General features: G+C 43.1%; 1 protein-coding gene across 1 annotated transcript; it reads right to left on the bottom strand.

Moving 5' to 3' along the window:
* Positions 1 to 3: 3 nt before the first annotated feature.
* Positions 4 to 27,973, bottom strand: dusp27 (dual specificity phosphatase 27). Its single transcript, XM_063467635.1, has 5 exons — positions 27,852 to 27,973; positions 24,519 to 24,637; positions 22,186 to 22,417; positions 21,120 to 21,337; positions 4 to 2,747 (listed from the first exon to the last, which is right to left on the bottom strand). The coding sequence occupies exons 1-5, from the start codon at positions 27,971 to 27,973 to the stop codon at positions 4 to 6; spliced, it is 3,435 nt and encodes a 1,144-aa protein (XP_063323705.1).
* Between the last annotated feature and the right edge of the window lie 27 nt (positions 27,974 to 28,000).

The following is a 28,000-nucleotide window of genomic DNA, read 5'->3' as shown; positions in this document are numbered from 1 at the left end:
TTTCTAAAACCTGTCTGCATCAGTAGTATTTTCTAAGTTTTGCTTCTCTCGCTTCGCCTCCTGCTGAGCTCTCCAAGCAGCGAGAACCTCGTCGTCTTCGGCCTCCGCAGCAGCTCGAGCCCTGATCCTCTGCCTGGTTTGGGCAATGAAGGTGGAGATGTCATCCTCCTCCTCTTCTGTGGCTTCCTGTCTCCTAGTCCTTCTCCCTTCTGTCTCATTGCTTTCATATCGTGAATGATGAACAGCACCAAACGATCTTCCCGGTTGGCTGTAGTTGTGGGATTGCGTGAAGCCATTGCAGGAATATTCTGTGTCTTCACTTGCTAGATCTTCGTGTAACCTGGCTCGGTATCTGGAAGTAATGCCATACGTTTCCTCATCATCATCTTCGTCAGCAGCATAAGAGGCTCTTCTGCTTGAGAAGTCAAATTCAGAAGCTGAGGCGTCAAGATCATCATAGGGGTCCTCTGATGGACCAGCTTCAGTTCCTGAAGCTGGTTTTCTTGGGGGAGGCCTGACACTTTTCAGCCAGTCATCAATGTTGGTGTTTTTATCTTTCTCCAGCGCTGGGTTTAGATTCAGGCACCCCGATAGACCGTAACTCCTCTTTGGTTTCTCCTTTTTCTTTGTCTCCTCAAGAAACTCCTCCTCTTTCTTCTTTCTTTCCTCTTCCTCATCTTCATCCTCCTTTGGCTTCTTTTTCTTAAACAGAGTACTGCGTTTGTTGTCTTCCAGGATCTTCTTCTTTTCATAGGTAGACATCTTGTCCCTCATCTCTGACTTGATCTCCTTGTCCATGGCATCCAGTTTATCCAGGTTAACTTGGTCCTGGAAGAGGCTGAAGAGAGGAACACTGGTAGTGGTGATCTTGTTTTTCTTTGAGCCCAGGGTGGAGCCAAGGTTAGAGCCTAATGCTGAGCCTCTACCACTGAGACCTGAGATGCTGCCTGAACTGCCACTGGAGAGGACTGATGCTGCCCTGCCTCGATCTTGTGACAGAGAGCTGGAGTAGGAAGCACCACTCAGCAAGGATGCTTTGTCATCATCGACACTGCGCCCTGAAATCACGTTTGATGGAGCACCAAAGCTCAATTCAGACCCAGCACGTGATGGAGGAGGAAGGCTCATTTCACTCTGCTTCTGTTTGATTGTTTCTGAAACAACATTAGCAATCCAGTTTTGGATGCTAGCCAGATTGACCATTGGTTCACCTCCGGGGCCCTGCACAGTTGGAACTGGGAGGATCGGCGGTACTGGTGGCACAGGATTTACTGGGATTCCAAACTGTGAGGATCTTGTGCTGCGAGCCTGGGAAACTGAAGAAATTGTGGAAGATCTACCACTGAGCATGGACATATTGTCATCATTGGCAACACTTGGCGGCCCTGTAACACCAGCTCCAGCCCAGAAGGCAGATAGAGGTATCGTACCACCACTAACGCAACTCTCTGTTTCCCAGCCACATACGGACTGGCTTTCTTCTAAAGTTTTCTTTGAACGCTCCAGAATCTCTTCACGTCGTTGTCTTCTTCTGATTGTTGCTAAGTCCTCGCCTCTGCTCAGCTCCAGAATCTCATCTGTGTTCTCTTCCCCGAGACGCTTCTGCTGCCTCAGCTTCCATGCCTGATACGCCGTCAGATTGATGTCTTGGAGAGATGGTGTCTTGGCTTCTTCCTCACCGTCACCAACAGAACTTTTCTCTCCATCATCTCGATCTTTCTTGTTCCACCCAAACTGGATTCTCTTGATTCGCCAACGTTCCAATGGTGACATCTTCTCCTTATTCTTCTGACAGAAGTTAAACATGGAGCTGGTGTCAGAGAGGATGCTATCTACTTCATCATCAATCGTCTTCTTCACTCCTTCGTCTTCAGTGGCGGTGCTCTCACTGCCTTCATCATCTTCTTTCTTGCGGTACCGAGCAGCTGCTTGCTCTTCGATCTCCTTAAGCCGCTGCTTCCAAAGATCAGAGTAACTCATGCAGCTGGATGTGGACATTGTGTCAGAGGGTGGGCGTCTGTTGCGACGCTTCAGCCGCTCTTTCACAGCTCGTATGTCCTCACTGGTTACACTCTCCACATCAGTGTCTCCAACTTCTTTTGTCTTCTTTGTAAAAACCCCTGGAAGAGACTCCTCATCCTCCCCATCAGTGTTCAGCTGTGCCTCCCACCACTCATCATTCTGGTATTTTTCATTCCTCCGCTGCCACTCCTGCATCATGCTGTCCAGACCATCATCATCATCCCCATCTTCCTTGCCCCCCTGTTCAGGTAGAGCAAACTCATTTGGGACACCATTGGATACCTGGTTGTTGAACCCATTCTGAGCTCCAGTCAAACCACTTTTAAGTGCTGCAGCAGCTGCAGAGGAGGCAACGCTGCTCATCACACTTTCTCCATCCTCCTCCTCCTCCATCATAATGGAGTTAGCTTTCACCTCAATCATACTCTGCTCTTCCTCTGTGTCCGTATCCTCATCATCATCTTCCCCAAAGATGCGAGTGCGCGCTCGAGCGTCAATCACAGAGCACTGGCTTAGTGTTTCGTCGTCATCATCTCGCTCCTCCATGAGGGTCTCATTGAACTCTCTTAGCTGCTTCAGGAAGCCTTCGTTGGGGTTGATGGCACGTTTTTTCCTCATTGAGGTCAGAGCCTCCATGATGGTCATGTTCTGGAAGATCATCAGGTAGCAAGCCACCAGGATAGCAGAACGACTGATGCCCATCATAGAAACAACAAGAACCTTTCCTGCAAGGAAAGGAAATAATGATTACCAATACTGCAGAGTTGAGGCAAATACCATTACTCAGCTACACCCAAAGTAAATGAAGTATGTTATGTATGTATACAAATTCTACATGAAATAGTCCACGGTATACATCAGTTTTGATGTCTGCAATAGATTAATGCATTTAATCTAGTTAAACTTGCAATAATGGCCTATGATCAGATGAGGGCAGCAAAACTGTTGACAAAGCAATAACTTATTACATTTTAGGTTTTATATGTTTTAACTTAAGTGTGCTGAATTCCTTTCTTTAATGTTTATGAAGAAAAATGATTTTTTTAATGACCAATATTTTATTTTATTTATGACCAATCTTTAGTCTATAAGTCTTTGTCTTCACACTCTTTAGAGGAAATGTCTACCTATTTATTTATCTAAATGCTCCACTGTATTCACCAGTATATATTTGCGTCTGCCTGCCTGCTGGTTTTACATAAACAGCTCAGGAAGGAAAGGCTTTTAAGAGCTTATTCTTTCAGAACCAGCAGCATGCTGTGGACAAACTCAAGGTTATAAGTGTGTCACAGCCACGCAGCTTAACTGAAACTCACTATAAAGTAAAGAGTTTCCTGTCTTCAACACCTATTACTTTAAAACCATTGATTATAAATGCTGTAAAGGGATGTTTGAGTGGGAGGGATATATTGTTGATAATGCAGCTTCTGGCTGTATTAATTGCTTCATATCTTATTCTATATCCTAAGACATGTTAAAACTTGCTTTAAAGGCCTTTTTTCACACAATAAGCAATATGCAAACCCCACTCTGTGGTATCTGTGCTACCACACTAACGATTTCTACAATATTAACTGACAAGTGCAAATATAGCAGATACTATAAATAAAACAAATACGTTGATATTATACATTTATGAGCGGCTTACTTAGTCCCGTAAATAGTTTAAGGTGTTGCAATATATATACATATATATTTATCAGGGTGAAAAACATTTAACATTTAAAACATTTAAGTGAATATTCTATTCTTAACGTTTATGTAGCTGTTTATGATTTAACGCATAGAAGATATGCAGGATGTTATGCTCCAGCTGTGAAATGTTCCACAGATCCATTAGGAATTACACACATGTTTATACACCAATTTTCAGGCTCAAAACAGGCTGACATCCACTTTCATGGCCAGGTGAGGACTGTCCCTTTATTTAATGACAAATGGAGTAGACATGATATCTGAAGTTAATTCAGGGTTGAATTTTTTATTTTATTGCTTTTCTCCATAATTTTAAATATAAGGCCCAGATAAAGGTCACTGCATATCAGACAGGTCATCATCAGGTTGAATAAAAACCAAGCTAAACTCATTAGAGAAATAACAAAAAATGTTAGGAGCAGCCAAATTAACAGTCAGATACATTTTTAAAAACAGTGACTATAATGACTAGTTCAGCAACATCAAAATGCCTGAAGGAAGATGAGTAAAAATCATAATGATAGTATTATTTCCATGGTTAAGAAAAACAAGTTCACAAGATTTAATCATTTCAAGAACACTCTTGAGGAGGTGGATATATCACTTTTAAAGTCTATAATCAGGTGACAGCTTCATGAATGTAAATACAGAGACTTAACAACAATGTACAACTACTGGTTACACTCAAGAAAAGGAAAGACAGATTAGACCAGAGAAGAGGAGAAACAGTTGAAACCAAGGATAATGTACCAGAATGATGGGAAGAGAAGAAGACAACTCATGATCTAAGGGATACCACATGATTTGGTGGAGGCAGTGTTATGGAATGGGCATGTATGGCTGCCAGTGGAAACAGGCGTCTAGTGTCTACTGACGATGTGACTGCTGTCCATCCCCGAGGCATAATAAAAATAAAACCCAAGAGTTTCTCAGAGTAAAGAAAGGGGTATTCTTTGATGACCACGTCAGTCACCTGATCGCAACCCAGTAGGGCAGCTTTCCAGTTATTATAGCTAAAACTTGATGCAGAGAGACCCACAAACAAGCAGAAGCTGAAGGTTGCTGCAGTAAAGGCCTGGTAGAGCATCTCAAGGAAGGAAATGCAACATTTGGTGATTTCAGTGGATTTTAGACTTCAGGAAATCACTGACTTTTAGTGTTTACAAGAACTGTTAACCCTGTTAAAAATATATCCATAACAGTTAACACAATACATCTTGAAGTAAAATTGGAAGAGGGCACTTTAATCACATCTTACTGATTGGTTTAAAATGTGGCATACGGAAGCAAAACTACAAAAACTGTTTCTTTGTCCATCAAATTTTTGGCATAACTGTATTATTAAGCTGTTGTTTATGAAGTTTTCAGGCAATATTTTAGGGCATGTTAATTAAGAAACACAGTCAACAGCACAGTGACTGTGTCAGCCTCTTCCAGGAACACGCATGTTCTCAGTCGGCACATAAAATTCTTCTCAGAAGCTGTGATGATGAGAAATTACAGATCAGTTGTTTGGAATATTTCATTGTATCACTGTTGACCTTCACCTGGAGATATGTATTATAAATATGCTTTTAGCAAAATCTGGAAAAATAAGTGTATTGTGGATCATGACTGTGAGCTACATAAGAGAATAAGTGAATAATTAAAAGTCTGTGGGAACCAGAGACCAGAAAATGCAGCATTGATGAAAACAGACAAAAAAAAGTCTCAAGGTTTCCCAACTTCCGTTTCTACCGTCAGATGAAGAGGAGGCCTTCAGGTCAAGAAATGAATAAGACGTTCATTATAAAGTGGGCATGCAGAGCAATGACAATCAGGGCTATAGGCTCGCCAGTAAGTAGATGGATATAAGAATGTAAAAAGCTACTTTTCTTCAACCCTTCTTATTATAAAACTATTGATTATAAGTACTTTAAATATGAACTTTTATTTGATTTTGAGTGGTTTTACCCATGGTGATATCACGTTCTGGAGTACCCTCTCTGTCAAGTGAGGTTTTACTTGAGACATAATTAAAAAATGTCTTGTCCTTACAAAATCTTAAAAACAACACTTTACATATTAAACAATTTCAGTGTTCACTGTTTTGTTTTTTAGCAATAACAACTTAAAAAGTAATCATTTTCTGTATGTCTGTGAAGGTTCTCAGTCATCCAGGTCATCGTAGTCTAAGGAGCTTGGAAAGAAAAGCGTCTGGACTTCTTTAAGTTGCTTGAAGACGTTCCACCTCTCATTTGAAAAGCTTCTTCAGTTCTAGGGTCACATGGTGGAGAGTCTCAGGTTTAAACCCTGTGGGAGTGTCCCCCAAAGAGGGACAAAGGACCCCCTGATGATCCTCTACCTAATCACATGAGCCAAGGTGTGAAAACGGGTGTGGGTAACAATCAGCCAAGGTTTCGGGTGAGCTCATTGTGAAACCTAGCCCCACCTTGTCATGTGATTTCCTGAGGTCAGATGGCCCAGGGTGTGAGTGGGCGTTAAGGCGTCTGGGAAGGGATCTCAAAACTGGATTATAGATGGCAGACAGTTGGTGTCGTAAGCCACCGCCTCTGTTCACAGATGGTCACTCACAGTGGACATAAATGGCTTCTTTCACTCCTCTTTCAAACCATCTATCTTCTCTGTCCAAAATGTGAACATTGGCACCCTCGAAAGAGTGACCTTTATCCTTAAGATGCAGATGGACTGCTGAGTCTTGTCCTGTGGAGGTGGCTCTTCTATGTTGTGCCATGCGCTTGTGAAGTGGCTGTTTGGTCTCTCCAATGTAGAGGTCTGGGCATTCCTCGCTACACTGTACAGCATACACCACGTTGTTAAGTTTGTGGTTTGGAGTTTTGTCTTTCGGGTGAACCAGCTTTTGTCTGAGTGTGTTGCTGGGTCTGAAATGCACTGGAATGTCGTGCTTGGAGAAAACTCTCCTGAGTTTCTCTGATACACCGACTACATAGGGGATGACAATGTTGTTGCGTCTGTCTTTCATATCCTCCCTCGCTGGTGTCTGATCTTCTTTACTGTGCATCTTTGCTGACTTTATAAATGCCCAGTTAGGATAACCGCATGTTTTGAGTGCTTCCTTTACATGTGTGTGTTCCTTCTTTTACATGTTCTGCCCAGTGGTGTAGGGTCCTGATTACTCCAAATTTGTGTTCCAGAGGGTGATGGGAGTCAAAGAGGAGGTACTGGTCCGTGTGTGTGGGCTTCTGGTAAACTTCAATGTTGAGGTTGCCATTCTCTTCAATGTGCACAACGCAGTCCAGGAAAGGCAAACAGTTATCCTTTGTGTCTTCCCTGGTGAACTTGATGTTTTTATCCACGGCGTTAATGTGCGCAGTGAAGGATTCCACTTCTTGTGTTTTGATTTTGACCCAGGTGTCGTCTACATATCTGTACCAGTGGCTGGGTACTCTTCCTTTGAAAGAGCCAAGAGCCTTTCTTTCCACTTCTTCCATGTAAAGGTTGGCTACAATAGGTGACATTTTCTGTATGTCTTTATCAGTCTTTCACATCGGAGACGGAACAATACTGGAAGAGCTTATGGGAGAAGGATGCAACCCATAACAGCAATGCTCAGTGGTTAGTGGATCTGAGGGCAGACCATAGCAACCTCCCTGAACAGGGACCAGTAACCATCACAGTGGCAGACATACAAGAAAGGGTCTCCAGTATGAAGAGTTGGACAGCACCAGGCCCCAACATGGTTCACACCTACTGGCTAAAGAAGCTGACTGCACTCCATGAGCTTCTGGCAGCACAAATGAACCAGCTGATCGTTGACAAGAGACACCTGGAATGGCTAACTGAAGGCCGGACGGTCCTGATCCTCAAGGACCCCCAGATGGGACCGGCCCCATCCAACTACTGGCTATTGAATAACCTGCCTCAGTACCGCATGGAAGCTCCTGTTAGGCATCATAGCAGCTAAGATGAACAAGCACATGGGTCAATACATCAGCGAGGCACAGAAAGGGATTGGCAAGAATATCAGAGGCGCAAAACAACAGCTACTGGTAGGCCGAGCAGTCAGCCGAGACTGCAAGACTAGGCTGACCAACCTCTGCACTGCCTGGTAGGGCAGGGCAATGTGGCCAAAAATATTTATCACAATATATATTTGAAAATTTGTGATAACGATATAACTGACGTGAGACAAAATACTTTACAACTCCACAACTTTATTAGTGCAAAACCCCCCCAAAAAACAATAATGTATTTTCACTTAAACAAGCAGCTGTTTTTTATGTGCATTAAAGCTACGTAAAAATTTAACAGTGCAAATGCAAATCCTTGCTGACAGTTTAACCAAAAGGCATTTCCAGTGGAAACTGGCCGACATATTCTGAGCATAACCATGTTGTGGTGTGAATGAGACACGGCGGGTCCGTGGGTCAGTGTTTTGAGCCATTTTATTGATTTCACATCACACCACGACCCACCAACCCCTGATTCCCTGTGTTTTTAACTCGGCGGGCGTGATTAAGGATGCCGTGCAGGTGCGTCCGCCCTCCCTGCACGGCACCGCAGACCACGCCCCACCACATACCCCCATCGCCCGATTGAGGCCAGGGAGCCATCCGGCCGAACCTACTCCCCACCGTGAGTGGGAGAGGGAATCAGCCCGGACCGTCTGCGCCCCCGGGCCCCGGCCAAGCGACGGGGAGGTGCGAGTTCAGGTGGCCGCCCGCGAGTCCAGCGGTGCCGGCGGAGCTGGTTCGGAGGTCGGCCGCGTGGCAGGTGGACGCGACGCGGCCGGTACCTGCACAGTCGTGAGCCCAAGCTCACAGGCGGCTGGGCGGATGTCCAGTGTGCACCGGCCTCTGGTGACGGTGAGGCCGGTCTGGCGAGCACACCGACCTCAAGCATGGCGCACGCCTCGCTGGCCGGCTCCAACCGAGTAACTTCCCCTGGCACGGGGACCTCTGTCTCCTCCGTCACCGCGGCCCCAGGCTGGAGCAGCCCATTGCACGGCTCCTCCGTCACCACCACCGCCGCCGCTCCCGGATCGAGCAGCCCCTCGCACGGCTCCTCCGTCACAACCGCCGCCGCTCCCGGCTGGAGCAGCCCCTCGCACGGCTCCTCCGTCACCACCGCCACTCCCGGCTCAAGCAGCCACTCGCCCGGCACCTCTTCCTCCGGCCGGCGCAGACCCTCGCCCGCCTCGTCTTCCGCCTCCGGTTGGAGCGGCTCCTCCACTGCTCCCAGCAGGAGCAGCCCTTCACCCGGCTGTTCCTCCTCCTCCGGCAGGCTCGGACCCCCGCGTGCCTCGTCCACCACCTCCGGCTGCCGAGGTGCCCCACACAGCTCCTCCACCGCTTTCCCACCGTCAGGATACCCCGGTGGGGGTGGCGGCGTCGAGGTCGCCCAGGCCTGGAGCAGCGCTGCCAGCTCCGCCATCCTCCCCAGGTGGCGTTCGCTCTCCTTCCGCAGCTCTTCCTGTTGGCGGCGCACCTCCGCCGCCTGCTCCTGCTGGGTGGCCGCTATTTCGGCCACCATCTGGGCCAGCTCCTCCCTTCCCTGGCTCCGATAAGGACCCGCCGTGCCGTCTACTGGGTTTCGGCACCAGTGTGGTGTGAATGAGACACGGCGGGTCCATGGGTCAGTGTTTTGAGCCATTTTATTGATTTCACATCACACCACGACCCACCAACCCCTGATTCCCCGTGTTTTTAACTCGGCGGGCGTGATTAAGGATGCCGTGCAGGTGCGTCTGCCCTCCCTGCACGGCACCGCAGACCACGCCCCACCACACATGTATAATATCCACAAAACTTAAAAAGAGGTTATACACACAATACGGTAATATTATGTTGAAGCACAGTATATATCACTCCGCGAGGCTCCTGCCTACGGTAGCCGTAATGCTCCGACAATCCGTCAAGCGGTGCAGCTTCGTAGCTTAGCAAAGTCATACTAAAACATTTTTTGACAGATTTTTGAGCACCGTGTACCACATAAAATCTATTCGAGGTCAGTAAGCACAACCAGAATTCATACATAAGAATTATAAGGGGCACTGTCGATTTTTCAGAAAATCAAAGGATTTTAAGAGCGACTTATTTTCCGAAAAACACGGTAATAACGACGGCATGCTTGCATGCTCTACCAAAAATTGTGCTTTGGTGTGTATCTGACGGACGAAAGCCAAACCAGTTCCACACCACTGAAGTTGCAGCATTTCTACAAACCAATTCTGGTTCATCTGTCATTCAACGATCCGCTTTCGCCCTTCTCATTCTCCGTCGCCGCCATGCTTTTTCTGCCATGTGCGTATGGAAACAAAGGCACTGCGCATGAGCGTTTTACCCATATTCTGTTCGCGATATTTCATTTTCTTATCATTGCCTAACATTATACCGGTATTACCGTGAACGCAATGATATGGCCCAGCCCTACTGCCTGGATTGATTAAATGAAGGCCTATGACTCAGTGCCCCACACCTGGATCCTGGAATGCCTGACCTGGGGCTGGCTATACGCTGGGCCAAGAGGGGGCAATGCCCCCTTAAACAAACGTCCTGCTCCCTTAAGTCAAATTTTTAGAAGTTGAGAAAGAAAAAAATAGATTACCCACAAACTGAATATGGACAAGATTTACTACAGTAGCTGAAAAATCCACTGGAAAAGTCACAAATGAGATGATAGGTTTCACGTCTCGTTCGCTCTTTACCTCCGTGCGCTGTTTGTGCAGGCTCACACAGCAGTCGGCAGAGAACTCACACCCCACCCTCCCCCCAGCTGAACATTAATGCGACGCATCTTGCCCATGTTAAAGTATTGTGGTTAAGTTAAATCCAATTTATTAACCTGCCTCTGAGATGAAGCGCAGCTGCGAAGAACGTAAATTCGCCCGTTTGGCTATGTCAGGCAATGAGGTGCATTTAATGTCTCTCTGTTAATTTGAGTTTCCATGAAACCTTGACAAGCAGGTATTTATGTTGTTTTTTTTATTACTATGCCAACCCTCTATGGTTTTGTAAGTATTGGCTATATTGAGAGGTCTTATTTTATTCTTACTTCATTTTGCAAATGTATTTGAATTAGGCCATCCAATTAAGGTAGATTTTATGTTGTTAGTTGTAAAGATCTGGATGGATATTTTATTTTATTCTTTATTTCTATTTTTCAGTTTTATTTTTCAAGACTTTGTGAATTCTCTTTTTTTTTATAACGGGGCCTGCCCTTTTTAGTTTTTTTTTTTTTTTTTTTTTGCCTGTCCTGTTTGGCTCTTTTGCCATCAGAATTATTGTCTAAAGGCGAAGCAAGATGCCCAACGGATTTACTTTACCAAATTGACCATCCCAGCCTTGCCGTAATGGTCCATTTGATTCACCTTTTATTGTTTATTTTATTTTCATTTGCTGAATACGGGACAGACTTGACTGGGGGAAAGAAAGAGGGAAAGAAAAACAGCTGAGAAGAGGGACGGGGAAAAAGGGCAAAAAACAAAACCAACAGAATTAGCAGACAAAAAATACATATATCGATCACCTGGATCACCTGTTGAGAAAGAAAAAAGAAAACAAGCAGAAGAAAACAAGAGTAATAGAATAAACAACATCACAATGATATATGGGAATATGACAGTAAATACAAAATATTATCATTATTGTGCAGCACGTAAGATCGACAGCGCACAGTGTGCTTTGAGGTAGGAGCCAAAAAGGGTGTAGTTTGTGTGTGTGATCACCCGTGTGTACACCTGTGAGCATGGACGCGCTTGTTTTTTTTAAAAGGTTCCTTCATGTAATGATCTGCTAGAGGGTGTGGGGAGCCACAGTCCCGTCCTCCAGGGCATGAAGCAGGTATGGAGGAGATCAAAACTCCAGACATCCAGAGGCCCCCAGAACACAAGAGACCAAGGAAGACCAACAGAGGGGCAGCCGCGCCACTATCCCAGAAAGAGCTGAGGAGAGTCCCAGATGAGGGGTCACTCAGCAGCCGCGGAGCAGAAGCCAGGGGGAGTTGCAGTGACGTGCCCGTGAGCTCCGCCGGCAGCCAGCTGTGCCTGAGTGACCGAGCCCCAGGCCGAGGGCACCCCACCTCCGAAGTGGCCCGAGCAAGCCCCAGGCTCCAGGCCCTGACAAGCAGCCGCCAAGGAGTGAGCCGGTGTGTACCTGGGCACCCATCCCCGGACACAAAGAACCACCAACGCACCGATGTCTGAGGGTGTCTGCCACTGGCAGGGGAAGTGGTGGGGGGAGATAGGCCTCCATACCTTGGAGGGCCTGAGATGTCCCCAGAGAGGTGGCGTCTGATACCCAACCTGACATATAGACACAGACATACAGGCACACACAGATACAAACATCCATTCCCACCCTCATGCTCTCATAGGCAATTACTCCACACTCAACCAACGTGGAGACAGACATAAAGAGACGGTGTACACACAATCACACTCCCCAAGCGCACTCTAAGAACCGGGTCTAGGTACCCTTGCCCCTTGAGGGGGAAACTGCACCCAGACCCAGGTGGTGTTACCTTTTTCCCTGCGGTGGGGAGAAGCAGACCGCCCCGACTCCGCAGCAGCAGGGAGGCCCCACATTCCAGACCCCAGTCGGACGGCCAACTCCTCCTTTTTAGTTTTGTTAATATTGGCATATTAGTGTGAAGTGTTATTATTGGTTTTGAATATATTCGATATAGGCTATCCAATTAAGGTAAATGTCATGTTTATAGTTAGAATCTGATGAGCAATATTTTATTTTATCTTTTGTTTCTTTGCTTTTCTGTTTTCCCCCTGGGGGATTTCCACCTTAATGTGGTCAGGGGGTTTGCGTGCCTTAGTGACCATAAAAGCTAGACCCGCAGAAGCATAGCCTTCAGGTGGGACACCCAAGTTGGTCAGGTCTTAGGGTAGAGGCCTGACAAAGTGCAATCCAATTGCATGACAAAAACAATTATGCAGAGTAGGGCTGCCACGATTAGTCGACTATCAAAATCGTCAACGACTAATTTAATAGTCGGTGCGTCGTTTGAAGCTTTTTAAGATCCTGAAAGATGCAGGAATAAGTAGTAGGATTTAAGAATGTAATAACGGACTGAAACAGAAGATGGCAGCAATGCATGTAAAAGGATACCAGCTGCCGTTAAAAGCCAAAGAAAAAGAAGAAGCAGTAGCTGTGTCCAAGTTTAGGGGCTGTATCCTTTGGAGGCCGCATTTGTTGGCCAATTACGTTACAGCGATGCGACGAAGGCTGTCCAAATTCAAAGACTCCTCCAAATGTGGCCAACAAATGCGTCCTCCTTTTCCCCAGATTTGAAGGATGGGCTCGGGTGTATCCTTTGTGGCCCAACTTATCCCAGAATTCATAGTGCTGCTCAGCCAATTCCAGTTTCCAGCAATGGCGGTAGCTACATAGTTTTAATATTACTCTTTTTGGGTCACAAAATAAACTTTTAAGATATTTTCAGGTGAGAATGTAGCTGTGTAAACTTCAAATATCTGCTCGATTTATCAAGACATCACATATTTGCAAAAGTGCTCTGACATTTTCGGAGACGTCTGTTACCGACCAGCTCGATAGCTAGCTGGGGGTTCAAGGCTCACTAGAGCCGGCGAGAACAGCGCACTCCCAGCACATTGTTTTCAGGTCCCCGCGGTCTTTCACTACTCAGGTTAAACATGATATATAAATCACTTAAATACCTTAAAAATGTTATTGTTTACACCAGTGTCCTGTTATATTTTAGATAGCAAGAAGCAGATGGCTGAGTTTATTAAACTCCCCGGAGACAATCTGCAAATTTCATTAAAAGTTTAATAAACTATCATCTTGTCTTTATTTTTAGTTAGCACATACCTTAAACACTTCAAGCTGTAAGCTAATAATAGTTATATAAGAGCAGATGCATGCTGGTGAAATAAGCTGTACGTTTTACGTCCAATGGATGCATGATCTGATTAGTCGACTAATTGCAAAAATAATCGGTGACTAGTTGACTATCAAAATAATCTTTGTGGCACCCCTAATCCAGAGCACCCCACCCAACTCCCACGCCTTTCTCGCCTCCATTACCACTATATTCCCCCTTTACATTTCTGTCTGTCCCCTCATATATGCCTGTATAGAACCGGCCCAGGCCTGACCTATACAAGATCAACAGGACCCTAAGAGCCTTCATCAGGAATTCAATGGGGATGTGGCGGACAATACTAGAGGCCATCTTCAAGCCCATAGCACAAGTCACCATCAAGTGTGGGATCTACCAAGGAGATGCTCTGTCCCCATTGCTCTTCTGCATAGGCCTGAACGCCCACAGTGAGATCGTTAACAAGACTGGCTACGGATACTGACTACAGAATGGAACAGTTGTCAGCCACCTCCTGTAAATGGATGACATTAAGCTGTATGCCAAGAGTGAATGGGACATCGATTCACTGATCCACACCACCAGGATATATATATCCTGGTGGTGTCGAAATGTTGTTTGGACTGGAGAAATGTAGTCGGATGATAACAAAGAGAGGGAAGGTAGTCAGAACTGAGGGGCTCCAACTACCAGAAGGCAACACTGCAGACATAGAGGACAGCTACAAGTACCTGGGGATCCCACAGGCAAATGGGAACCATGAAGAGGCCGCTGGGAAAGCTGGAACCACCAAGTACCTGCGAAGGGTCGGCAAGTCCTGAGGAGTCAGCTGAACTGTAAGAACAAGATCAATATCTATGTCCTGCCAGTGATCAGGTACCTAGCTGGGATAATAAGTTGGCCAAAGGAGGAGATAGAAGCCACTGACATCAAGACAAGGAAGCTCCTTACAATGCACGAAGGGTTTCACCCCAAGTCCAGCACCCTGAGGCTGTACGCTAAGCGGAAGGAAGGAGGCTGGGGACTAGTGAGTGTCAGTACCACAGTCCAGGATGAGACAGCAAACATCCATGAGTACATCAGGAAGATGCCCAAAACTGACCTTGTGCTCAGTAAATCCAGCACAATCCAGCACATAACAGCAGGGTGCAAGATGCTAGCAGGCAGAGCATACATGGAACGCCATAACGAAGTGGCTGGCATAGTATACAGAAACATCTGTGCCGAATATGGCCTGGAAGTCCTGGTCAAAATGGGTGACGCCCCCAAGGGTGGTGGAGAATGACCGAGCTAAGATCCTGTGGGACTTCGAGATACAGACGGATGGTGGTGGCTAACCAACTGGACATAGTGGTGGTGGACAAACAGAAGAAGTATATTAATAGTATATTATATATAAATAGTGTAATAGTATTGTACACATAATATTGCACATTTTACAGATCTCAGTAAGTATTGCACATTAATCAGTGATTTTTGTACATTCAAAATTAGGTAAAGTAGTTCTGTGTTATTTTAAGTGTTCAGTTGTTTTTTGTTTGCCATCAGTCTGACAATTGCGGCGAAGAAGCAGTTGGAAAACCTTGTTCTGTGTGTGATGATGCTGTCCGCTTTGTTGTGTCTGAGTTTGTACGTAACAGTTTTTGTGTCTGAGCAGAAGGTGAGCTGGATGGTGTGGGTCCCTAATAATTCTCTCTCTTTTTCGGCAGCGTTGAGGATGCGGTCATTTTCCTCTCTGTAGGAAAGAACACTGTCTACCAGAGTCCTGTACCCAGACTTGTCCCACTCCTTGATGAGCCCCATGATGGTGGTGTCATCATTGTATTTGATAATGATGGAGTTTTCCTGGGTGGAGACATAGTCATAGGTGTACAGGGTGAAGAGTTTGGGGCTGAGACAGCAGCCCTGTGGAGAGCCAGTGCTGACGGTGAGCACCTCCCATTCTCACCACTTGTGGTCGGTCTGTCAAGAAGTCCAGAATCCAGTAACAGGTGGGAGTCGGGATGCCAAGGTCTGTCAGCTTCTCAGTCAGCTTGCCCGGGCGGATGGTGTTGAATGTAGAGCTGTAGTCCAGGAAGAGCATCCTGACATGCGTTCTGCTGCTTTCCAGGTGTTGCAGTGTGTAGTGCAGGGCTATTGCTATTGCATCATCCACTGATTGATTGGGATGGTATGCAAACTGGAGGGGGTCTATAGTGTCAGGGAACATGTGGATGATGTGTGTGAGAACCAATTTTTCTAGACACTTCATAATGACTGGTGTGAGTGCCACTGGCCTGAAGTCATTCAGGGCGGATGTGTCCAGTCTTTTGGGAACTGGTATAATGATGGAGGATTTAAAAATATGTGGGACTACTGCCTGGGATAGTGACAGGTTGAAGATATCCATGTACACACAAGCTAGTTGTACTCCACAGGCCTTCAAAATCCTGGGAGGAACTCCATCGGGTCCCACAGCCTTGTGGGGGTTCACTTTTTTCAGAGCTCTCAGGACCTGTGTGTGTGTCACCTGGAGGACGGTCTCCGTGGGGTCACTGGGGGCCTTTGAGGGAGTGTGTGTGTTCAGTCTGTCAAACCTGGAATAGAACGTGTTGAGGCTGTCTGGTAGGGTGGTGTCTTCGGGGTCTGTAGTTGTTGTTGTGGTTCCCCTGTAGTTTGTGACAGCTTGAATTCCCTGCCACATGCTGCGTGTGTTGTTGTTGAGGTAGTAGCCTTCAGGTTTTTCTGAGTGGGCCCTCTTTGCTGCTCTGATGGACTTCTGCAGTTCATAGCGGGAGGCTCTCTTATACTCCACCTGATCTCCTGCCTTGAAGGTCTCCCTCCTTTGACTGATTTTCTGTTTAATGTCTCCATTAAACCGGGGTTTTTGGTTGGGGAACCTACGCACAGTCCTGTTAAACACCAGTTTATGTAGTCACTAACAGTCTCTGTGTATTCATGGATGTTTTTAGCAGTTTCTTTGAAGATGCTCCAGTCTGTAGCCTCTAAGCAGCTCTACAGGCTGGCTTTTGTACCATCAGTCCAGGTGTTAATAGTCCTGACTGTGGCTGGGTTTTGTTGTAGATGGGTTTTAGCCAGATTGCCAGGTGATCAGACTTTCCAAAATTAGGTTTTGGTTCAGCTGAGAAGGCATTTCTGATGTTGCTGTAACAGTGATCCAGTATTTTATTTCCCCTGGTTGGTTACAAACTGATGCAGTTTAGGCATATTTTTCCGGAGATTACAGTGATTAAAGTCTCCCAGAACAATTACAGCAGCATTTGGGTGTTTATTTTCGTGCTTGCTGATCATGTCGTGCAGCTCCTTCAGTGCATCCTCCTCCTTAGCAGAGGGGGGGATGTACACGACACTCACAATGATGCACTGCAGTTTTCTGGGCAAATAAAATGGCCTTAACGTTAGAGTCAGAAATTCTCACATTTTCAGAGCAGGATTTTGAAGTGATCTTACAGTCAGTACACAATGATTGCTTGACGAGGGCAGCCGTTCCTCCACCGCGGATCTTGCTGCTGTCCGTAGTGCTTCGGTCTGCTCTGAAAACTGTGTAGCCCTCTGGTGTTATTGGCATATCAGGTGTCCTCTCCGCCAGCCAGGTTTCATAGAAACACAGTATGGAGCACTCCTGAATATCTTTTTGTGTGGAAATCCGAGCATGGAGTTCATCCTTTTTATTTTCCAGCGACTGAACGTTTACAAGCAGTATGACCGGGTTAGCCTTCCTTGCTAATCATGCGCCAGAACCTTCACTCAGCCGCTCCCCATCTGCCATGCCTCCACTTCGGCTTGTTGTTCTCAGGAGAGTCCCCTGCCTCGGGCCAGCCTAGCATCAGGTCAGCATAGCGTGTTAGCTCTGGGTAGGATTCCAGCAAGTTTGGGTCAACAAGTCCAAAATTACTGTGCTCTCACAGTTTTCGCAAGAGAGTAATAAGGAAGAAGAAAGTAAAAAGTAACTTGACTCCGCGACGTTGCCCTCTGAGGAGGGCCATCTTACTCGGAAGATGCTCAAGAGCTCAAGAAGATGTGGAGGGTGAAGGTAACAGTGGTTCCAGTGGTAATTGGAGCACTAGGTGCAGTGACTCCCAAGCTAGGCGAGTGGCTCCAGGAGATCCCAGGAACAACATCGGAGATCTCTGTCCAGAAGAGCACAGTCCTAAGAACAGCTAAGATACTGCGAAAGGCCCTCAAGCTCCCAGGCCTCTGGTAGAGGACCCAAGCTCGAAGGATAGACCGCCCGCAGGGCTGTGATGGGAATTTTTTTGTAAAATATATGGCAGGTATGCAAGTTTGCAATTCTGCTAATTTTCTTTTTTCACAATAAGCAAAACATCCCTCTGTACACCATTTGAGCTCCCCAACAGTTTACAATATTGACATCTGCAACTATAGCACAGCGTTCATATCATGACTAAATACTGATGTACTCTTATGTGGTGCTCAGTCAATCCATTGAAAAACTATTAAAAATAATTAATTTCATCAGTGTAACAAAATTAAGAAAGAAATGTAAATATTTAAGCTTTTTAAAAATTATTATTAGTTTTAATTGATCTGAGCATTATGCTTGTAAACACTGCTATAAATAAATACAAAAAACAGTTTGTTAATTAATAGCATCATGTTTTCTTAAATGTTTTGTTTGTTTTGACATTAAATGACTCTTAAATATCTTGACATGGAAGATTATTTGTTCGGGGTCTTTCTTCATCAGTACAATGGTCTTCATAACACAAAACCTGGCAGAAGTTGGGGTAAAATATCTGATGTGGCCATATTATTTAATTTCCTTGCTGTGTAGGTAGGACAATAAGAAAGATAAAATCATTAATCAGTTAATAAAAATGTCCAAATTTGCTACACAGTCTCCAGAGAGAAGACAAGATATTATTAAGATGCTCTTGCCAAAGTCTTCCAGAAACATTTTAGGCTGTGTTAAGTAAGAAGCACAGTCAACAACACTGTGACTATGCCATTTCCTTCCAGGAATACTCTGTGTTCTCTGTCGGCACAAGAAATTCTTCTCAGAAACTGGGATGTTGAAAAGATTACTGATCAGATGTTTGGGATCTGTTAATGCGTCACTGTTGACCTCCACTCCAGGACAAGTATTGAAAAAGTGCTTTTAGCAAACCTTGGTAAAATAAGTGCATTGTGTATCATGTCTGTGAGCTAAATGATAAAATAAATGAATGATTAAAGGTCCGTGGGAACCGGAGATCACAAAATAAACACTCTATTGATGAAGACAGACACAAAACCACTGCCAAAGTTTCTGTTTCCTACGTCATGAACTGAAGTTTGGAGATAAAAATAACGATGAGGGTGATGCCTTCAGGTCAACAAATAAATATTATGTGGGCAAAAACAGAAATGACTATTGGGAAAGAGGCTCAATTTTAAGTAGACACTCAATAGATTGGTGGAAGATCGAGAGATTATATATATATTCTTTTCAATTAAATTCTATTTTATTTTTATAACAGCGACAGCGACCTCTAGGTGCTTTATATTGTAAAAAGCTACAATAATTCAGAGAAAACCACAAGCATCATATGCTCCCCAATGAGAAAACATTTTGGCGACAGTCAGGAGGAAAAACTCCCTTTTAAAAGGAAGAAACCTCCAGCAGAACCAGACTCAGGGAGGGGCACCAGTTAGGGGAAGGAAGGACAAAGACAAGCAGTAAAGAGAGCCATTCTGGTAAACCTTCTAAATTTCTGCTAAACCACTTGGTAGAGGATATTTTGAGCCCCTATATATTTCTGAAACATTTACAGGAAGTTAACTTAACCTGTTTAAGCCATCTCTACAGCTTGGTTTTGATCTGTGGATGTCAATCTAGGTTAGTCGTTGACTTTTTCAGGTAGCTTCCTCACAGGAAGTTAGCAATGACTAAAGAATGCAAGAACTGTAGACTCTCTGTGATGAAAATATCAACGTTAGATATATTTGTTTTGATATGGCAAAGTGTCAGATGCTTTAGTGAACAGATTTAAGTAACATGATAACTTAAAAAAAAAAAAAAAACTTTTGTAAGGGTCAAACAATTTTCCAAAAACATACTCTGCCAAATGGTTGATTTGTTCCTTTATGGTAAATTTGTGAGCTGAAGTTAACCCAACTGAAAAGATCTGTTTGCAAAGAAATAAAACTTCTTATGATGATTTATTGGTGTTTATATCATAAATTTAATTGTATTACATGAAATTCTTGCTAAAATAATATCATAAGTATAAATATATAATCATTATAATGATAATGATTTATTTATGAGATAAAAAAAATCTTAAGAACACTTATTTGTGGCCTTAAATCACCAATAAGTGATCATCTTAAACTTGATTAAAAAAATATGAGACTCTTTAAACATACTCTAAATATGGTCAGTGGGTTTTTTTTGTTTAACAAATAATAGATGGACTCCAAAACTTTGTATTTTTTCCACTACTCATTCATGCCTACAGTCGACATATAGGAGATACTGATCTTTCTGGCATACTGGCGCAAGACCCCAAACCCTATGCTATATACCCCAACACTGAGCCTGTTTGGATTTATCTTTAAACTATGCATCTCAGAAGGGGGGTTAGATTGGGCTGTTTATAAGACAGATTGTTCCCTATTGAACAAGAAACAAATATCTCATAAAAGGTTTTTCCTCCAGTTGCTACACCAGGTTCTAAAGCTGACCAACCATAATTCTGCTCCCAACCACACATTGTTTCAGAAGGAGTTGTAGGTACCAAGGTCCTCACAACCACTACCGCGTTTGGGAACAGACATCTGTCACTTCAGTGTGTTACTGCCCCTCTCCAAGGGCTTTGCAAATCCCAGAAATACAATATGTTCTTTGACTTGAATCCACACCACAACCAAATACCACTAGAAATAAAGGGGATCTAATTTCAAATTTCTCTAATTTATGAATTATGTCATGATTTAAATCTGGTCAGTTTTGTGAACCATGCAGTTTTTATTTTATTCTCAGTTCTGTTTTTTCTGCTTGTTCTGTTATTTTCCTCTGGAGACGATTTTATGTATGGATGTTGCTATGAATTGCTTCGATTGCTTGTTTTCTTTGTTGTTATTCTTCTCATTCATGAAAAAAAAATAGAAACAGCCTTTCCAGCAATGAAAAAGCATCACCCCTGTGGGTTTCCAGTTGTGCTAACATGACCAGTCAGCCTTTTAACATGATTTACTCAGTGTGGTTTTGCAAGAGGCGTGAAGTTTCTCTTTGTAGTTAAATATTTAGATATTGGACTAACCTCTTTGGGCCTTAGGGGGTTACTAACAAAGAAGTATGCAAGAGGCTTACAATGTGGCTTAATGCCTTATTGTGTGTTATTATACATAATTATATATAATTATATGCGACAGCTATTAGTTTTTCAGTATATTTACTTTACATATGAAACAAAATAATACAGGGGAGAGATGCATACAAAATTCTCCTCTGTGTATTATTTACTTCTAATTTTGTACATAAATCTTACCAGTAGAGTTGATTAGTGTTCAGTGATGTGCTCTGAACTCTCCACCACAACAGCAGACAAAGATTTCAGAGGACAGATGAAACAAATCCTGCCTACCTTTGTGCGTCAGCAGAGCATCGTCCAAGAATTCGGCGGTGGGTCTAAAGTGCACCGAGATGTCAGCATCAGGGAAGTCGTCTACTTCAATGCCCATGTACTTAATGTTCATGCCGGCGTAAAAAGACTCGTTGGTGTAGACTCCTGTACCGTGAGCTGTGTTCAGGATGTGTGTGATGCCCATTCGCTTCAGACGGGCCTTATTCACAGCAACAGACCTGGGGGGGGAGGGGGGGGGGAATCTGTCTTTCTGTGTGTAAAATGACCCATCCAAACTTTCAAGCAAACAGCTTTACTAAAAAGCCTCTGCAGAAAATGACACCTGAGGATCATCACACTCTGGAGAAGAGCAGGGAAATAAACTTTGGAATAGGCCATCTATCACCCTGTTCTGGAGCTTTCAACCACATCACACAATATTTATCAGCTACCAAGGTTGTTTCAGTTAACATGGAACATTTTTCTGAGCACTTTTTGGATTTTTAATAGACCAAAAAATGGTTGGATAAATTCACTAATAAAGACAGCTTGACTCACACAAACCTCTGGAACAAGCTGTTAAGTAGACGGTTAGGACTGTTAGATAGAACTTTATTAATCCCTCGGGTGGGTTCCTCCGGGAAATTCGATTACTTGTTTATCGCAGATGGATCAGAAAATGGGCTTGATAAAATCAATTAGAAGAGGAAAGTCTGTTTTAAGTCAATGATGAGGTGGAATTTGTCTCATATTTGGAAGGATTTCTAGTTATTTATTTCCAGCTGTCCACTATTAGATTAAAGAAAGAAAATTATGAGAATTTTTATACATTTTTTAATCTTGTGCCATTGCATGTAATGGGTACTTGCCATGAAAGCAAGAAAATTTGCAAAACCATTCAAAATCCATAAAAATGTAACAGAACTTTCTGTGAACCCTTACTGAAATCTGAAGTTGAACTGAAGTTCATCTTCCAGCACAGATTTGTCTTCTAAAATATCTGTGCCTATGGTCCGGAACTAAAAATAATTCTCTATGATAACTTGTGGAAAAAGAATTTAAACCAAACGAGAATGCACTGACTCACTTTTCGGCAATGAAGATGTTGGGCCACACTTCATCCACGGGATTGATGGGAGCCTCTAGGCGGTCCTGCACCATGGCTCTCTGGATGTCCAGCACACAGGGGGTGTTGTAGGGGCTGCGGTCATCGATCATGTCCCTGACACGGTTGTAGAGATCTTCCACCATCAGCTGCTCAGCGGTTTCCAACATGGACTCTGGGATGGACTCGGACCGCACGCCTCGAGGTGGCAACTCTGAGGAGGTAAGATAGTAATAAACATGATGGATGGATTTCTTGATTGATTTTGTTGTATTATATTAAGAAATTAATGTAAGAAGCAAAACCAAAGCACTGATTGCTATTGAGTGTTGGGACACTCAGATGCTTTGTAAACCTTTTCAGACCCATATCTGGCTGTACTTGAAGGTACAAATCTACCTTGAGGCACAAGATCAATAATTTTAGGTTGATTCTCAACATTGAGTTTTTGCTTTTTTGGTAATACTATAAGAATTAAAAAAAAATAACCGCCAGAAAGCTGAACTGAAGCTGTAACTGAATTTTGGAACACCCAGTGGCTTTCCATTAAAAGGCCAAATGTAAGATGCCTCTGACCTGCATCTGGTTGGACTTTGGTGATAGAAACCAGGTTCAGTAAAGCTCTATAATTATGATCATCTAATGCATTTCGACTTCCCGGGGCCGGGTTAACAACCACTGCCTCTGGTGCTGTTGGCCTAAAGGGTGTCAGTGGAAATTATGGAAACAAAGAGGACAGGGGGAAGGCATGTTAGGAGGCACTGAGATGTTGAAGCAGAGAAGAATTCATAGATGAAGGTGGACATGCAAAGAGTCTGTGTGACACAGAAGACAGGATGAGGAGGTTGAGAGATGAACATCTTCAGGTATGCTACAGAACAAATCCAAGTATTTAGGATCAAAGATTTTGAGTAAAATTACTCCAACTGTTATGTTTGGTCATTTGTTTTGCGTCTTCCTAGATTGTCTCTGTTGCTACTTCCCACCTTATTTTGGTAATTTGCCTTTGGTTGTTTTATTTCCTGCTGTTTAGTTCTCTTTACTTTCTTTTATATTTCTGCTCTGCTGCATGTGATTTCTCTGATGGTCTCTTTTCCTACTTGTTTCCCCCCATGCCCCTGTTGGCTGCTCTTATTTCTTGGATTCATATTTAGTTTGGAATATTCGAACCTTCCTGGAATTTATCGTTTATGGTTTACTGTGAAGATGAATCAGCTTAGGATTAAGAAGCTTTTGTTCAGAGCTCCTGCGTTTAGCCCCACTCCCCTGTGAAATCATAACAGCTATGCCACTCCTAAAGGACATACAGGAGTTTAGTGTGTGCACAGCTTCAGCATGCCATTAATGCAGAAACAGGTCACTGCAGCTGTCCTCATCAGCGGTCATCTTCCTCCCTGCAGATGAAACCCGTTTTGATCATTAGGCTGCCTTTAATGCGGTCCAACTTAAGAGGAGAAATTCGATGAAGCCACGAATCTGGGATGCGTCACATTAAGCTAATTTCCTCATTCCAGTGGATCACATCTCCATGTAACAAGATGAAGGAGCAAAACATGGATTGGCTGTGATTGAAGACTGTTAAGCCACATTAGTCTTCATTGCTTCACACACTGCATATGAACAAGGAGTGAAGAGAGACAGAGTCTGACCCCTGCTCAGTCCTCATCTGCCCTTGAATGACTTTTGAAAGTTCAGTACGGCTGGATAAAGAACAGAGAACTTCATCTGATTGTGGTTTATTATTAATCAGTTAGAATCCCCCCAGAGCTTTGCAAATACAAATCAAATTTCAGATTAAGGCTGTTGAGGAATCATGATATAAAAGCTGATTTTATTTTATTTATTTATTTAGCCTGTAAACAGGCATCTGATGTCTGCTCTGTACTTTTCATGAGTAGTTTATGATATATTTATATTTTTTGCCATTTTTGTTTATTTGTTATTAAGTAAAGGAAGCTTCTGTGTGATCATTATTCTGCTGCGGATTACATTTTGGATTAGGTCCGATTATCCTGTTGGTCTGCTCTTTTAAAAAATAAATATCTGCACATCAGGATTCATTGGCCAGGTGTTTTACTCCTTCCAAGTGCATATAAAATCCACTCAGAAGGTCTGATATTTCTTTACTTTAGGGCTTTGTTAGGCCTGTTTACTTTATAAGGGTCTACATGGGTCTGTCTCCAGATCAGACTTACACATCATGCTGAAGCAAGGCAGCAGAATTTTTCCAAGAAAATGTAATTAACAGTAGCTTGTTTAGAATCTTAATAAAATATGTAAAGGGCAGCTTGAGCCTGTTTCCTGTGTCATCTCACCCTCGTTGATGATCTTCTTGGCAGCGATGGCTGACGAGAGGTGGATGGGCTCCATGAAGATGCTCTCAGCGTCAGACCCAGAGATCATGGAAAACCTGGACTCTGAGGTCATGGAGAAACTGGGAGGCACAGACAGAGAGGTTATTATTCATGAGCACTGCGTGACTGAAAATAAGAGCCTAATGCGTCAGCTGGCACTGTTCAATCAACAATGTTGATTGTGTTAAATGTAGTTAATGCATGAGTGTATAAAATGAGGCTGAGGCTCCAGCTTTATATTTTCTTTACTCCTTTACACCCTTCTGACTTTTGAATTCTTTGATGTCATTTCTGAATGAGAAAAGGTTCACTTGATTTATTTAATCTAAATCGCTTTATAATAAAGTGTTCTTACTCTGATCAAGAGCTCCTCCATCAACTGTAGTTGATGGAGGAGCTGTTGAAGAAGTTTTTGAAGAATGTAACTTTTGTATTTTAAGGTTAAGCTGAACTAAATAACTAAATGTATTTTCTGGAATCTAAAGAATGTGATAGAAATATGTTAGCTGAGACAAGAAAAGAGCTCCAGTACACCCATCAAGGTTGCAGAACAGTGACACAATCTTCAACATCTATTATTCACAGCTATGATCAGAAGCTCACATAGACTTATGAATGTGGTGGTGATTTTGACATTTTAATTGTTTATTTTAACAATTGTACAGCATACATATTTAATGACTTTAAAAAACAGACTTGGGTGCAGAAGGTTGAATTTATTTTGGATTTCTGTAATCCACATAGTCAAAAGTATATACACAGACTGAAATATAAACAGACACTTACATCTTTTAATGTAGTTCTAAAGATTCTGCATTGTCTTTTTACTTTGCAAGGCCAAGGCCTATTAACCTCTTATGAATGGTCATTGATTAACCTCAGCTGCTGGGTTTATCTTTGCCAGCACTAAATTTTTAAGATTGGGCTTAAAACCTTCCATTTTGATGAAGCTTATAAATTTAGTTAGGGCTGAAGACTGGTCGAATATACAAGGCGAATTATGCCAGAGGCTTTTGACCCTGTGTGGATAGGAGAAAATCCAAAATAAACTGAAACCTGTCCACCCAGTTCTTGTTTTTGAAGTCAAGAAAGATGCATGCTGTAAAATCATTCCACACCAGAAAAAGAACAGTTCAAAGAAATAATTGAAATTCCCAAATTATCATGACATTCATACCCAGTGTGAGTGATGTAGAAGTATAGCTTGCATAAAGTAACTATGGACACATGGATTCCTGCCTATTCCATTTACACAAAAATGTATAAAAACTAAAAACCCTTCATGAGTCCCAGGTGTTGCTGCAATATACAACTGCACCAACAATGTACTTTTAATTTACTTTATCAGTGTAAAAAAGTTGAAGTATGGCTTCTGCAGTATAAAGGATATAAGTGTTGCGTAATTCCATTACAGTCCCATAAGAGCTAAGCAGGAGCTTGGAAACCAGACTTCACCTCTAGAGGAATGTGAGACACTTCAAAGAGGTGCTTTATTTTAACTGAAGGTGGACTGAGCTAAAGTGATGAACAAGGAGTTGGAGGCGAGGTATACAGAGGACCTGCCTGCTGCAAATGTCAGAAGTACATTTACTTTAAAATACAATCAAAAGAAAAACTGCAATCAGACATGAAAGTTTGGTTTGACTTTCACAAGTTTTAAAACTACTGCAGCGTTCATGAGAGATGTTCTATGTAGTGCCACCTTGCGTGTAAAAACTGCAGTTTACAACTGATTTTACACCCTCACACTGGGGGTATAACAGCTGTCCAAACCACAGTTATTCACTGCCACAGCCGTGTTCATACTTTGGTTTTTCTTTACAGAGGATGAAAAAACACAAGTTTCATCACTTGATTATGAACAAAAATAAACTCTACTATTCTGATTTATTTCTAATTTGCTTTTCAGTTTAATCAGGGCTCCGCTTATCACAGCACAAGAAGGTGGAATTAAAATACAGTACTGCCAAATCTTCATTTCACTTTGTGGTCTCAGTTTTATAGTATTTTTTTTTAGCAGGATTCAATGTGAAACAGAAAGTTTTTTTCACATCAAAGTGGGCTTAACGTCCTGAATTTTCATGCACAAATTACATTAAATAATTTAAGGCTTCTAATAAAGCAGGCACACATATTTTATTGTATATGTAACTTCTTCAATTTAAGCCATTAACCATGGCTCCAAGCTGTTTGCATGAGAAGGAAACACGCATTAAAAAGAGATTTGTAAAACAGGAAACAAGCTAAATATGGCATACATATTTATAGCTCTTATTTTTTCATGTGTAATGAATTACTTAAGACATCTTTGGACCATGATGAGAATCTCCCGTTCCACCACATCCCAAAAGTGCTCTGTTGGATCGAGATCTGAATGTCATGGCAGAAATCAGTCTTATCAGACCAGGCAACATTTTTCCAGTCCTCTGTGGTTTACAGTGTGGTCTTCTGCTGTTGTAGTCGATCTGCTTCAAGGTTTGACATGTTGTGCATTCAGAAATTCTCCTCCACATATCTTGGTGATAACGAGTGGTTATCTAAGTTATGGTTGCCTTCCTATCAGGTCAAAGCAGTTTGATCATTCTCTTCGGACTTCTGACATCAACAAGGCATTTTTGCTCTCTTTACGGGATCATGGTCTGAAAAACCCCTGAGATAGTTATGTAGAAAAATCCCAGTAAATCAGCAGTTTTACTCCTGCTATTTTCAAAATCACTTAATTCCTCTCCTCCCTCATGCTCATTCTGATGCTCAGCTTTAAGTTCAGCATGTCGTCTTGAGCGTGCCTGGACGGAGTTGCATTTGTGGGGTTAGCTGATCAGATATTTGTGTTAATAAGCAAATCTGCAGATCACAGTAGATAGCTGCCCCTCTCTGAGGAGAAAAGGGAATTTTTCCTTCCCACAGTCACCAATGATTGCTAGGGGTTCATCTGATTGTTGGGTTTTTATCTCTATGTATTATTGTAGTTCACCTTACAGGCGACTTGAAGCAACTGTTGTTGTGATTTGGTGCTGTATAAATAAAATGGAATTGAATTGAATTAAACAGGTGTACCTAATAACGTGTCAAGGAAGTGTAAATGCATTTAAATGGGGTAAAGAGAACATTTTACTGGGAAACTACACAGTAATAGTTTTGCAGTGATACAAAACCTGTAAAAATGGAAGATTTGATTTAAATTTTGAACACTGAAGCAGGAATTGTGCAGTGTTTTCATGTTTGACAGAATCTGTTAATTTCCCAGTCAGTAAACCTGAGTCTGGTGTTCTGTGTTTAAAGCTTGGCTCTTACTTTGGGGAGGAACAGCGAAGGTAATGAGATTGGACTCCGCGGACGCTCTTTTCCTCCTCTTCTTCCTTTCCATCAGGTACCATCTGATCACCTCGCTCTCCATGTTCATTGGCCGACGCCATGGCAACCAATATGCCTCCTTCCCTTGC

This window comes from Pelmatolapia mariae, linkage group LG23 (assembly GCF_036321145.2).
Source record: "Pelmatolapia mariae isolate MD_Pm_ZW linkage group LG23, Pm_UMD_F_2, whole genome shotgun sequence".
Classification (NCBI taxonomy): Eukaryota; Metazoa; Chordata; class Actinopteri; order Cichliformes; family Cichlidae; genus Pelmatolapia; species Pelmatolapia mariae.
Note: the sequence above shows the minus strand (reverse complement) of the source record. Positions and strands in the feature narration are given on the sequence as shown.

Coding starts and splice junctions, on each gene's coding strand:
- dusp27 (XM_063467635.1), bottom strand. CDS start 27,973: ATGGCGTCGGCCAATGAACATGGAGAGCGAGGTGATCAGATGGTACCT. Junction 24,638..27,851: donor CTTCGCTGTTCCTCCCCAAA/GTAAGAGCCAAG, acceptor TGTGCCTCCCAG/TTTCTCCATGACCTCAGAGT. Junction 2,748..21,119: donor TGCTCTGCTGACGCACAAAG/GTAGGCAGGATT, acceptor CTTTCCTTGCAG/GAAAGGTTCTTGTTGTTTCT.